Source organism: Lygodium microphyllum, chromosome 22 (assembly GCF_053477565.2).
Source record: "Lygodium microphyllum isolate KBCC chromosome 22, Lygodium_microphyllum_v1.1.10, whole genome shotgun sequence".
Taxonomy (NCBI): domain Eukaryota; kingdom Viridiplantae; phylum Streptophyta; class Polypodiopsida; order Schizaeales; family Lygodiaceae; genus Lygodium; species Lygodium microphyllum.
Genome location: NC_141156.1, coordinates 49,045,968 through 49,058,901, shown reverse-complemented (window position 1 = coordinate 49,058,901; position 12,934 = coordinate 49,045,968). Strand labels below are relative to the sequence as shown.

The 12,934-nt window shown below is 39.3% G+C and overlaps 1 protein-coding gene across 4 annotated transcripts in view; it reads left to right on the top strand.

The window, feature by feature from the left end:
- LOC148017125 (uncharacterized) overlaps window positions 1–11,209 on the top strand; it is a 42,219-nt gene extending 31,010 nt beyond the window's left edge. Inside the window, exons 6-9 of one of the 4 annotated variants that reach the window (XM_087663503.1) lie at window positions 2,763–2,979; window positions 9,600–9,641; window positions 9,732–9,982; window positions 10,255–11,209. In XM_087663503.1, the coding sequence (XP_087519629.1) occupies window positions 2,763–2,979; window positions 9,600–9,641; window positions 9,732–9,976 (504 nt within the window). In that variant the 3' untranslated portion in view covers window positions 9,977–9,982; window positions 10,255–11,209. Of the gene's footprint in view, window positions 1–2,762; window positions 2,980–9,599; window positions 9,642–9,731; window positions 9,983–10,193 lie in introns of all 4 variants that reach the window. The other 3 variants (XM_087663502.1, XM_087663504.1, XM_087663501.1) reach the window with 3 other exon arrangements.
- Window positions 11,210–12,934: the final 1,725 nt, after the last annotated feature.

Below are 12,934 nucleotides of genomic sequence, written 5' to 3'. Positions count from 1 at the left end.
CCAAAGCAGCAAGGGCATCAGACAGAGGGTGCACGTCGATTGCCTAGTGGCCTACCAAGACTATAGAGGTGATGGTTATCTTACCAAGGGAAGGTACACCCAACACATCACAAAAGAGAACAAGCTAACCCATCCACTCACGGTATCGATGACGAGGAAAAATAGGTGATGAGGTATCCATGTGATGGAGGATGGTGGTGTGGTATAGTGGAAACAACTTAGGATCCACTCAAGTGGTGCTCTGTACAATGAGATGCAAAGTATGCTACATGCTGAAGAGTGCTCCTACAACAGGTGCCACTTGGACAGTGTCCCTTATGGGGAAATTGTTCCCTTGTCCAAGCGCCCTAGTACAAAGATGATGAAATCATGCAATGGAAAGGGTAAGATACAATAGGGGGAAAAGCCGATATCGAAGACAAAGTGCTGAAGCTTGTAGAATACCAACAAGGGTAGGAATTGTTAGCAGATTAGTCAGCTCAGGGTGAGTCTGTGTTGCAGAGGCTGTGGCCTTTTTATAGTATTTTTTTCCGGCATTTTTGGTGTCCTTTTTAGGGCTAGGGATGATGAAACCATGAAAGGAACGATGCGCATCCCCATGTCTCTAGCCCAGGTAGGACCAAAGCAAGCAATCTGCAAGTTAGCTCTACATTGAAAGACAAAACCGTGCAAAAGAGATGAGAATCTGCAAACACAAAGGTTAGTAAATGCAAAACATAACAGAAAGAAAATCTAACGCAAAATAAATACAATGAATGTGTAGGTGTGTGAGTAAATGCAGTGGAAGACAAAAGAAGGGAAAAGCTAAGGACAATGAATCCTATGGGCCCGACTCTAAGAGCGCGAAAAATGAATGGTAGACTGACCTAGGGTATCCGAAAGGACCTAGAGACATGCTAGTCTAAGAAGGTGGCCACCGTCGCATTCATCCAGTAGCAGGGCTCAACCAAGAGAACGATTGACGAGGTGAGGAGGAAGGTGAGATAGATGCATGAGGTGCAACGGGATCGGAACTTGCAGACCAATCATACTCTTTACAAGAGCACCGGCTCTGATACCATGTGAAGAAAACTGCTAGGGTTTGCACTGAGGACACACAGAGTGTTTGACCACGACAGAAACACAAAGAGAGAGACAAACACACAGAGGGCAAAACTCAAACCCTAAACGCAAAATGCAAAACTGAAACACAGAAACTCAAACACAAACAAAAGAAGGGAGAGAGAGAACACCTCTTCACTAGCATGAGACTTAGGAAGGGTGTGTTTTGTGTTTGTTTCCTGCCATGAGAAGTTGGTCATTTGACCTCATATTTTCAAGGCCCTTGGGTGGGCCTTGGTGAGGCTTGAGTTTATTAAAGGAACATGGCTATACGGATTGAATGTCTTCTCAAACATCCCACATTTTTCTTCAAGGTGGGTTTTGTGGCATTTTTGTCTTAATGGTTTTTACAATTGCAGCACAAATATTTTTCATGTTGGATCATGAGGCTAAGCCTCGTAGGATTGCAAGTGATCATGTCACATTCTAGAAACAAGTGTGTGGTATGGTCTTAATGATAGGAGTTTTAGAGCATAGTTGCTTTTGTATCTAGTATGGACTGACCTGTAGAGTATGGTCCGTATGGTATGTATTTGTACAATTAGGTACGAAAAAACTGCCCCTTTTTTCCAATACTGTTTTTTAAGTATGAGAAAATGACCCTTTTTAGTGTAAAGCAACTGCCCCTTTTGTAAGACCATTGATATGTGATGTATCCACTTCCATCTATCTACTTGTAAGTTGTGGTGCATCTTGCACATGTTGCTTATGCAACATTAAGTTTTACCTTGTTACCCTCGCGTATTTATATCAGATACTCTAATGTTATTATTATATTGGCTTTAAACTTGTATTCTATCATCTGTAGTCCAAAATAATAACATTATTATTATTTTTGGTATTAATATCATACCATACCTTGTAAATTATTAGGGTACCATTTTGTACCATATTTTATTGTACCGTTTGGTATCATACCTTTCATACATGACAACTATGTGTTAAAGTATGTGCCACTAGCCCTACTCCAATCACCTTTTGGTGAACAAAAGTTGGAAACAGTCCCCTGGGCTGATTGTACCATTTGCAAGGTGTAAGTCAGTAGAAGTGCACTGGTCCTAGTCCATCACCTCTTCACATACAAAGTTGGGGACAATTCCCTGAACTTATTGCATCATGTGCAAGGTGTGAGTAGTTTGAAAGGAATTTATTGATTGTCAAAAAGTCAATAATGAAATGGGCATGTTTCACATCAGTACATGGGGCCAGTTTCAGCTTCTTGTTAATTTGTTGCTGATCTTTGCATCTTAGACGCCGTAGGTCAGGTTTTTTACTGCTTAACGTTGCCCATGTATCCTGCTATTGATGGTGTGAAAAGATCTAATGAATGCTTAGTGCTGACTGATTGGGAGGTTGACTAATAAGGAAGCCGGATCCTTCAGATGTTAAGACTTTGGCTAGGGCCATTGATTGCATTTTTATTGAGACATATCCAGCAACAGAATCTTAGCACCAAATGTACCCACAAATCCAGCTTCATGCTCGGGCTTTTAAGGCCTGAGGGCCAAAATCCTAAGATCAGGTTTTATATCACTGGCAGTTTTTGTTACTGGAGTATGTTGAGTCAGAGGAAAGTTCTAAGCCAAGTAAATCATCTATTCCAGTTTAATTTCTTTGATAAAAGTGATTTTCTTACTAACATAGTGTTAACCTGATCTCAGGTTTTTGCAGATATGGAAGAACTTGATGTCAAACTCAACAGTGAATTAGTTGAAATCGTTTCACGAACATATGAAAAAATTGGGATTCCTGATAAAGCTCAAAAAGTGCGCTTGAAATATCCAATGACTGAGTTTAGATATCGTACAATAAATGGACGAAGAGTCAAGTTTCGCAATTTACCAAGGGGTGGACTTAAGCATCAATACTTTGTTAAAGGTTCCATCTTTCATTAACCATATGTTTGCCATGCAGCAGTAGAATTATCATTAATTGTGTTTTTATAGATATGTTTGCTATAGAGTAACAGAATCACCCTTATCCAATGCTGTAGTGCTGAGTCTTCAAGATTCATGTTTTATGGAGAGGTTGCATGAATGTCTTTGTGTGGTGATTTTGGGTACAAAATCTGAAGTATGGTTACCTGCAGTTTATGTTATCATATATGCTATCTGTTTTTCTTTCTACTCAAAATACAAAACAGAATTTGCAATATATGTCATGCTACATCTAAATTAGCATATTTATTTATTTTTTAATACAAAACAGTCCAGAATCCTCATTAATATGTTCTTGATTCTGCTGGTTCTTTCAAATGGAGGAAATTGCATGATTTATAAAATATCGGGCATTCCTTTATACCATGAACAAATCTTGGGGTTTGCCAGGTTCTTGGTAGTTTTTAACAACCCTTTTAGCTTCCATTACCCGTGTACAAATTTAAAATAGGGGTATCAGTAAGGTCAGATTCTAATTGTCTAGAGTGTAGGTCTTGAGAGAAAAGATGCAGCATATTGCACTTCACTTTTGAGTTTGTGGTTTCTGTAAGTTCTACCTAGGAATTTTTGGTCATTCTCATGTGATACGAGAACTCCTAATATGCCCGTTTCTAACAAATACTCTTGTTATGCAAATGCAAAAAGCAGCAAAAGAGGTTTTGCGAGCTTGCTGTGTGTGTTGGGGGATTCTTAGAGAAGAGATTGCATCTAGTCGATATTTCTCTTTGTGATAGATGAGAGCATTGACAGAAGCTATGATAAACATGGCATAATCTATATTACATACTTATCTAATGGAAGATATTTAATATATAAAATATGATTTGTTTATCTTTTGCACATATACAGGATGGGAAATTAAAATTTCTGTATGAGGTGGTCAAAAACTACATGTTGACATGAAATCAAATGACGGGAAGATTATTGATTAGCTTGTCCCTGTTATATCTGCAGTTGCCATTTCTAAAGTAATGAAAAATCATCTTTCACTGTACTTGATTTCTACAAAGAATAAGGATGATAGTGAGAATGTTGGAAATATCTATATTGGTTATCGTGCTCTGAATAAGATCACAATAAAGAATTGGTTTTCGATTCCTTGGATTGATGATGTTATGGATAGACTTCAAGGGCAGCCATATTTAGCCGTATAGATTTGAAAAGTGGATATATGAGATAGACATTAGATCAGAGTATGTACCTAAGACAATTTTCAAGTCATCTTTCAGACTATACGAGTTTCTTGTCATGCCTTTTGGATTTATGAATGCTTATATCACTTTCAATCAAATGATGGATCGCATCTTGAAGCCACACAAAGGATTTGTGGGTACTTTTTTTAATGACATGATTGTGTATTCAAAGAATGAGAGAGCGTAGAAGACACTTAGACAATGTGTTCAATGACTTGCATAAGCATAGGTTGGTTATCAATGACAAGAAGACTGAATTCTTTTTGCATGAGATCCACTTTTTGGGACATATTTTATCGGCTAATGGTATTCGCATGAACCTCACAAAGGTCGAGACAATATGATCATGGCCACCTTTGAGAAAGACATGAGATTTGCGACTTCTTGAGTTTATGATCTTATTATACAAAGTATATATCTCCATTGCATGCTTTGTGAAAGAAGAATATGCCATTTAGATGGACAGTAATGGAAATTTTGGCATTTGAAAAGCTGAAGGAGAAGATGACTTTAGATGCTGTGTTTGTATTGCGCGATCTAAGGATATCATTTGTGGTTCAATGTGATGCATGTGGTAACAATATTGGGGCTATTCTTATGCAGAATGGTTGAGTTGTGGCTTCTGAGGATTGAATTCTCCACAGTGGAGAGAAAAATTTGTAGGTCCATGAGAAAGAGCTTTATACACTATCTATATGGAAATATTATTTGTTGAGGGTTGATTTTTTTATGCAAACGAACTATCAAACTTTGAGGTACTTTTTGACATAGACAAAGTTGTCAAAGAAGCATGTGAGATGGGTAAATTTTGTCTCTATGTTTCATTTTCAAATTGTACATATTGATGGTAAAAAGAATGTTATGGTTGATGCACTGTTACGTAGGCCACAAATTTCAGCCGTTAGGATGGTTTATCACATTGAGTTGGATGCCATGAAAGAACAATATATTGCTTATTTAGACTTTACTAATGTTTACAATCAACTTTTCAATGGCTAGAGATATGAGCATTTTATGATTCAAGATGGATTTCAGATGATGCATAGATGATTATATGTTACAAAGGAGTTGAGACCTAGAGTTATCACTAAAAGTTATACTTCTTAATATATAGAATTTAGAGCTATTGATGCAACAGTCAAGGCAGTAGAGCGTTTTTTTTATTAGCGAGTTTTAAGGCATGATGTAGAGCGGTTTGTCTAGACATGCATCATATGTCAGAGGATAAAGCATGATAGGTAAAAGATGTCGGGCTTGTTGCAACCCTTGCTTATTGCAGATAGGCTTTGGCAAAGCATTGCAATGGACTTTATTTTTAAGCTTCCTAGGATACCCATAGGGAATGATGGGATATAGACTATCATTTGTAGGTTTATCAAATATGTCCATTTCATTTCAGTGAGAAAGAAAATAAAGGTTGATTATATGGCATGATTGTTTTTGTAGCGCATCTTTAAGTATCATGGTATGGTAGAGTTGATTGTTAATGATCGAGATCCTCGGATAAAAAATTTATTTTGGAAGAGGTTGTTTGAGAATATGGATACCACGCTAAGATTCTCATCATCCTTCCATTCGCTGACAGATGGTCAGTCTGAGCAAGCAAATTTCAGAGTGTTGTATCTTTTGAGATGCTATGTTTCAGACCACAAGACATAGTGAGAGTAATACTTACCATTGGTTAAGTTTGCTTACAACAACACAATGCATAGTTCCATTGGCAAAGCCCTATTTGAGCAGTTGAGGGTGGCAAGAAGGTATCACCTATCTTGTAGACTAGGGATAAGATATTTAAGATTGATCGTTATATAGAAAACTTGGATACAACCTATGTAAAGATAAAGTATGCACTTCATAATCACTGAAAAAGCAAAAGAAGGCAGCTTGAGAAGCTCGATGAGATCTTGGTACCTTACGATATCTCGGCACATAAGAAAAGAAAGGTTAGAGGTAAGGTTTTTAGGAGATACTAGGTGAAGTTTTAGAATTATTCACCAATGGATGCAAAATAGATGGAAGAGGATGACTTGACATATCATCCTCATGATTCATAGAGGGTCTGTACCAAGCTTCTAAGATAAAGATGAGGGTGGGAGACCTCCTTTCCGAAGCCATATCAGTGAAGAGAGGTGTACGCCAAGGATGCCCGGTTCCCCCACCCTATTTAACATATTTATCAATGATATTATAAATGAAGGTGACGGATTCAGGGTCAATGTTTCCGGGCTTCAAGAGAAAATTCAGGGATTCCTTTTTGTAGATGATCTAATTTTGCTTGCAAAATCCGTCGAGGAGCTACAAGCAACATTAAACTGGATGAATGAGTAGGCCACCAAGTGGGGAATGAGCTTCGGCCTTTCCAAATGCAACGCAATGGTATTCTTTGGAAACTTGCAATCTCGGAGGGATCAGGCACTCTACTTAGGGACTGAATGGATCGAAGTTTGTGAGAAATATACTTATCTTGGCATTGTCTTGGATAGTCAATTCTCAATCAAAACAATAATTCGGGAGAGGATTGAGAAAGGTTGTAAGACCCTTTACGCCTATTAGTCCTTCCTCTCTCTCCGTTCGATCCCTAGATGGACTAGACTCAATGTCTTCAAGGTGTGCGTGCTCCCGGTACTTAGTACAGAGTCGAGATCATGGGTGGACATCGTCAAACACTCCTCCATCCGTTGGAGATAATGGCTGTCACGAGGATGAAGTGGATTCTAGGCAAGGGAGCTAAGTCGACTGCGGTTGGGGCAACTACCTTGCGTAAGGAATTTAATATCCCCCCCCATTCCAGCGTTTTGTGGCGGGCAACGTGTGCGTGCTTGTGCGAAGTACTCGGGACTTAAGATGTGGATTTGAGAATTGGCGAAACCACTGTCATTCACTAAGAGAGTATATAAATGGATTTCGTCATCGAGGACCAAGCGTTGTGGAAAAGTATGTCCTTGATTGGGCATGTTGGCGGGGTATGTTTACCCAACTGGGTATGAGCACTCGTCCGCACTCCAAGAATGTGGTTTCGGGGCCTCGTAGCAGCATTCCTCAGCAAGGCAATGCGGAGGTACTTGGGAGCATTATATGCGTGATCGCTATCCTTAAACGGATAGAGAAATGACGATATTTTCCCTTTGGAAACTTGTGTGCAAGCTCGTACTCGTACCAATGATGGCACCACCTCACCCAAGTAAGCGAATGTTGTCGGGAGGCAGTGTTGGGTGGGGTGTGATGGGACACCATCTTTGAGCCGACTCCCAACCTTAGCGTATGGTATCCCTTTAAGGGGATCCACTGAGATTAGCGATTTTAGTTGGTGAGAGTCCACTACTTGGACCCCCGAACCGGGGTGCTAGGTGCCTACCCACGTTCCACCCTCCAAGTGGAATCTTCCAAGGATTTCAGTCTTGAAGGAAGTAGCGAAATCATAAGCTAGTGGTAGAGAAACAAAAAAATATACCATCCTCAGTTGTTGTAGCTTTAACTAGATGCCTTTTAGTTAGAGCTAATTTCAGTTCACTTAATGGTTCAGCAGAGCATGGTTCTGGAGCTTTCCTTGATGCTCAAGGGGGAGATAACACTTCCAAGTTTCACTCCACCAGTTTTAGACAACTCTTATATATTGTGGATCTTGGATGTATTCCACATGTATTCAAGGTACTGTGTTGGCACTATGTTTGCCATGAGGTCACTATTTTGGTGCGCTAGCTACCATGAGATGTATGAAGATGAGTATGGTTGTTACCGCCGCTCTGAGACTCAACTTTTACATCAGTTTGAGACTAGTTCATGATTAGTTGGGCATGAGCTTTTGCTGCAGTTTTGAGATGGGATGTAGACTCTGACTAGATCAAACTGAAGAGGTGCTTGTGTGTCAAGGCAATGGGATGCACATGGAGTCCATACTATGCTAAGAAACTCCTCCTCAAGCATATGTTTCATAGGCACACATACACTTGCATTATTTGTCACCATCTGCACCACGTTTTGGACTCCTATGTCCATGATGACCTGTCGCATGTGCTCCCAAATGAAAGCTTTTATGCTGGTAAGACTTGAGGTAGAGACATCGATGGCTTTAATGAACATAGTGCCTTTCCATGAAGACTCGAAAACATTGTATACATTCCTTCAGCGCATATCCAACCATCTGTTGCATAAAATTGTGCATCCATATTTTGCCCATGTCTCCTTCAAGGGCTCCAATTTAGTCTATGGGTGTTTTTTCCTTTCAAAGCTTTCGTGTGTGTAATGCATCCGTGGATAGGCCTTCCCACTCACACCCTATGCGGCTCACTGTCTTGCATGGACACTTGCACCATGCAAGGAGCCCCTTCGCCCACTATCACTAGAAGATGGCAACGGGTTCCTTTTTGCACTTGGATCCGATATGGATATGGATGCATTTCTTTTTGATGGTCCATTGGCCTCTCCTTGCCCCACTTGTGCTTCATTAGTGCCATGTGGTGTTGGATGAGAGGATTCATTCTCTTGTAGCTCAATCCCCATGTGTTTTCGGCGCCAAAGATGTAGACTTACCATTACTTTTGCCGGCACGTTTGTGGAAGGCCTGATATCTTTGTTGGGAATGCTCGCCAAGTGGTCTTTCACGCAGGTTAGGCTCCTTGATTTCTTCAATCCACAATAGTGGCACCACTACTTCTTCGATCAAGAAGGGCCCTTGTATCCCTTGATTGGAGTAACATGTCTCCAAAATGGATCCGGCACCATGATCACATAATGGGAATTTGGAAAGAGGTTGAGTAATAAGAACTTAGAAGAAGATTGGAGGAGGAAGAGGAGGATGATGATGATGATGGAACTTGGAAGAAGAAGAAGGAACTTGGAAGGAGAAGAATTTAGGAGGAGGGAAGAAGAAGAAGAAGAAGGAAAGGAAGGAAGGAAGGAGGAGGGAGGGAGGGAGGGAGGTTGGAGCTGCAGCAGGTAAGAGTGCTGGAGATGATTGCATAAAAGACGAAGGTGAAAATGCGAAAAACAAAGTGTTTTCGCTCTGGATAACTGATCTGCCCGTGCGCCTGCAGGATGCTGAAATGGCATTTGCTGGTCCTGGAGAGAATACTCTTGGAGGAGGGGTAAGTCCTGGTGGAGCAGCCCGACCACTTATTGACATGTCAATCCTCTATCCTCTTGTGGGAGATTGCTGCCAACCATTGATATTTTCTTCCTCTTAAGATGTTATCCCTTAAATTGATGAAACAAAGCAAGATCTTGTGTACTTCTCTTGCTTCATTTTTATCTTAACCTTTATTTTTTATGCTTGAGCAAGGGAAGTCATTAGCCCTTAATTTGGCTTCTTAAATGTGCAATAAATGTTGCTCCCTCAAAACTCGTCTAACTCTCTCTGTTTCTCTCTCAGATTTAGCCTCCAAAGAATCGTCAACACAGACAAGTACTGGAGGTAGCCTTTTATTCTTACCAAGCTCTGACCCATGGGGTATCTATATCTTTCACAGTTTTTAGTAACTTTTATGTTTGTCTGATTGTTCAGCTCATCAGTTCTCTGAACATGAGGAGGGTCCCGAGTATAGGGATGATTTTAATCAGATCTATTCAAGTGGAAGTTTTGGGGTGGAGCACTCAAGCTTTGATGATGAGAGAAGCTTGGGGGATGAACACATAGATGGAAGTTTTAGGGATGAGCAAAGGTGGGAAAGGTTTGCTGGTAACAGAGATGCAAGCTTTGAAGAAAGTGCAAAGGAAAGTCACAACATCATGTTTGAGCAATCTAGATGACATGAGGTGAGGCTCTATGGTCTTTTTTTTCCTTGGCTTTCAATATAATAAGAACATGCCTACGTTCAAAACACTGGAGTATCAGTCATGAACTGACAATAAATAATGAGAAAATAGGCAAAATTAAGTATCTCTTTGCATGTAGACACGTCATTGTAGATAGACACAGAATGCTCTCTTTCCTAGTCTTCTTATTATCTAATGTAAGGTTCTTCAGCTCTTGTGGGCTGCTATTGCAGATTTCTATGACCTATGTGATTCTTCTTGGGTGCTCTCAGTTGAAGAAGGCTCGAGGAACAGTAGATTGTACCGTTCTTATTGCTTCCTGTTCAGGTGAGTGCTGTGCAGTGTTTATTATTCTCATCAGTGGTGGAAAAGAAACAACAATCCTTATGTGTAAGGACTTGTGCCTCATGTGAATGTGATGAGCTGGGTGGTTGTATGATTAAACATGACAAGATCAATAGCCCTAGTTGGCAAGGTTCTAGAGCTGTAGTGTATGCAGCCATTTGGCTTGTATAGCCACGACAGATGTAAAGAACTTATTCCGCAAGTGTTTCTGATGTCTTGCCTGAAAAATGGGTGGATGTTTTTGCCCCCTAAGTGCTATTACTGAAAGTTAAAGCGGTTGTTTGAACTGAAGGCTAGCTTATTAGAGAGTCTTTGAGACGAGGCAGGTATCTGATTATCAGAATGAACCTCAACCCAGAAAAGTTAATCCGGCAGTGTTAGAAGTAAATGTATACGAAATTGTTTGTTCTTGCTAGCAATTTTTTTGCCTCTGCATGAAGAGGTTACAATGAAAAGGTGGGTTCACGACACTGAAGCTATCATGGCTAGAGATATCTTCTTGGGAGGTGGTGCAGCTCCCTTCGTCAAGGACTGCACGTGCCAGTGTCCTAGACATAGGGTGCACTCATTATGGCTGATAGGGCTGTTGGAGGTTTCTCTGCTGTGTTTTCTTTTGAGGAATAGGATGACATGCCTCAAGCTACTGTAAACTGTATAAAACTCACAATTCTGTAGGCCGTTGAATGCACAACTTGTGATTTTGTGGTACATTACAATGTGGATTATAGCTGTACTCAGCACATAAGATGGAATCGAGTGGCACTTCACATGAGCAAATAATTGGCTTTTGTGAATGTGTGAGTCACTTATCAATATCAAGATGCATATGTCTGGAACTAGGAGCTTTTTGGTTAGCAGTGATTGGACCAAGATTGAGTGGGGGTCATGCACACAATCATAACATTTCAAAGATATACATGATTGTTCCTTAAAACATACTTGTTTCTGAAGGCTTATTTCTCAAACCACAAAAAGCAAAGCAAAAAGGCTTGAAAGGCAACTAGTGAAAAGATAATGATTATAAAATCAGACACGGCAAACAAAAATCAATGGACGAATTAATTATGCATTATCCACAGACATCAACTATTGAATGTGTTTCTTGGATGGCTCAATCTAATCGACATGAGATCTTTGCAAGTTCACACTTATGATGAGGGCTACATTCTCTTAGAAAAACTCATAAATTGTTTTTTCATAATAGAAGCATGTCGACATCATTTCTTCTAAAACATAATTATCACAATTATGTTACATTGCAAATGTTTCTTGTAGATTAGCACCATTGTAGGGGTTAATTTGTGCTTGCATTGTAAGTTTGCTATTTGAGCATGCACCCCCAAAAAAATGAATGTCACAAACTTTGTTGGCAATGTGAATAGAATGAAACATAAACAAAATGATTGTAAGTAGAACTATTTTTTCAATAAGTATCTTACATGGATTGAAGCTTAGGGTGATAGGTTGATCACATTAAGACTATTAGCTTGTGAGGAATCTTCACTTAACCTAAGGTTAAGTTGACAATCTTTCGAATTTTGCGATGGCTTGGGGGTATTTCTACTTGTGTATAGGTTTGCATCATTGACCAAAGTATGCTTCTTGAATGTATTTGTAAAAAGCTAGGGTATTAAAGTTAAGATGGTTAGTGACTTATTGTGCACCACAATATAAGTATGCTTCTTGAATGTATTTTAAAGAGCTTGATACTAGGGTATCACATCAAGACAGTTAGTGACTTACTGTGTACGACAATATTTTGACAGGGCTCATGATATATCAAAAAGTGTACTATTGATATCTTTAGGTTTATTTTGTCGAAGTTAAACAAAGGTTGGTTCCTTGTATATGAGATTACTCTTTTGACTAGCATGTTTGGTTAGACATTGTGTGATGCAATGTTGCATTGAGCTTGCGGTTTTCAAGTATCCATATTTTATTGTAGCATGATGGCTTTCATTTGTTGATGCATTCGGAAAAGTGTGGCAATCCCTTACCATTTTCAAATACTAATGCATTGTGTGCATCTTTTATCTAGTTGGTAGAAAAGGTATTGAATTTTCATAATGGAAGGTAGTGAGGAATAATGCTTTTTTTCATGTTCTCATGTATCCTTATTGCTATGAATGCCCATTCTTGTTTTGTTGCTTGATATAAAAGCATCTCAAAGAACGTGACTTCGTGTTATACTCAATAGGCTTAAGGAATATGAAACGATATTTGTTTCTTTTTTTTCTACATTTTGATAAGTGGCTTTAGTTGAGTTATTTTTATGCAAGTCTATCTATGTTTTTAGACCATTAGATAAATACACTCCATCTTTGCATTATGTCATGCTTATGAATTGCAGTGAGCTTTCTTGTTATGTAGATGCAATGACTAGATATGATAGTCATATGTGGTATTAGGCTTTGTAATTGAAAATGGATTTTTTAGAAAAGAATGCTATTGAAGTTGGTGCCTTTGTTTAGGGACAAACATATATTGCTATGTAAGTGGATATAGAAGCGAAATTTTTATATTTGATATATTTCATAAGTACAAGGAAAGATCGATGGCCAAAAGATTTAAGCAAGAGAAAGGAATTGGCTTTGGTGAGATCTTCTC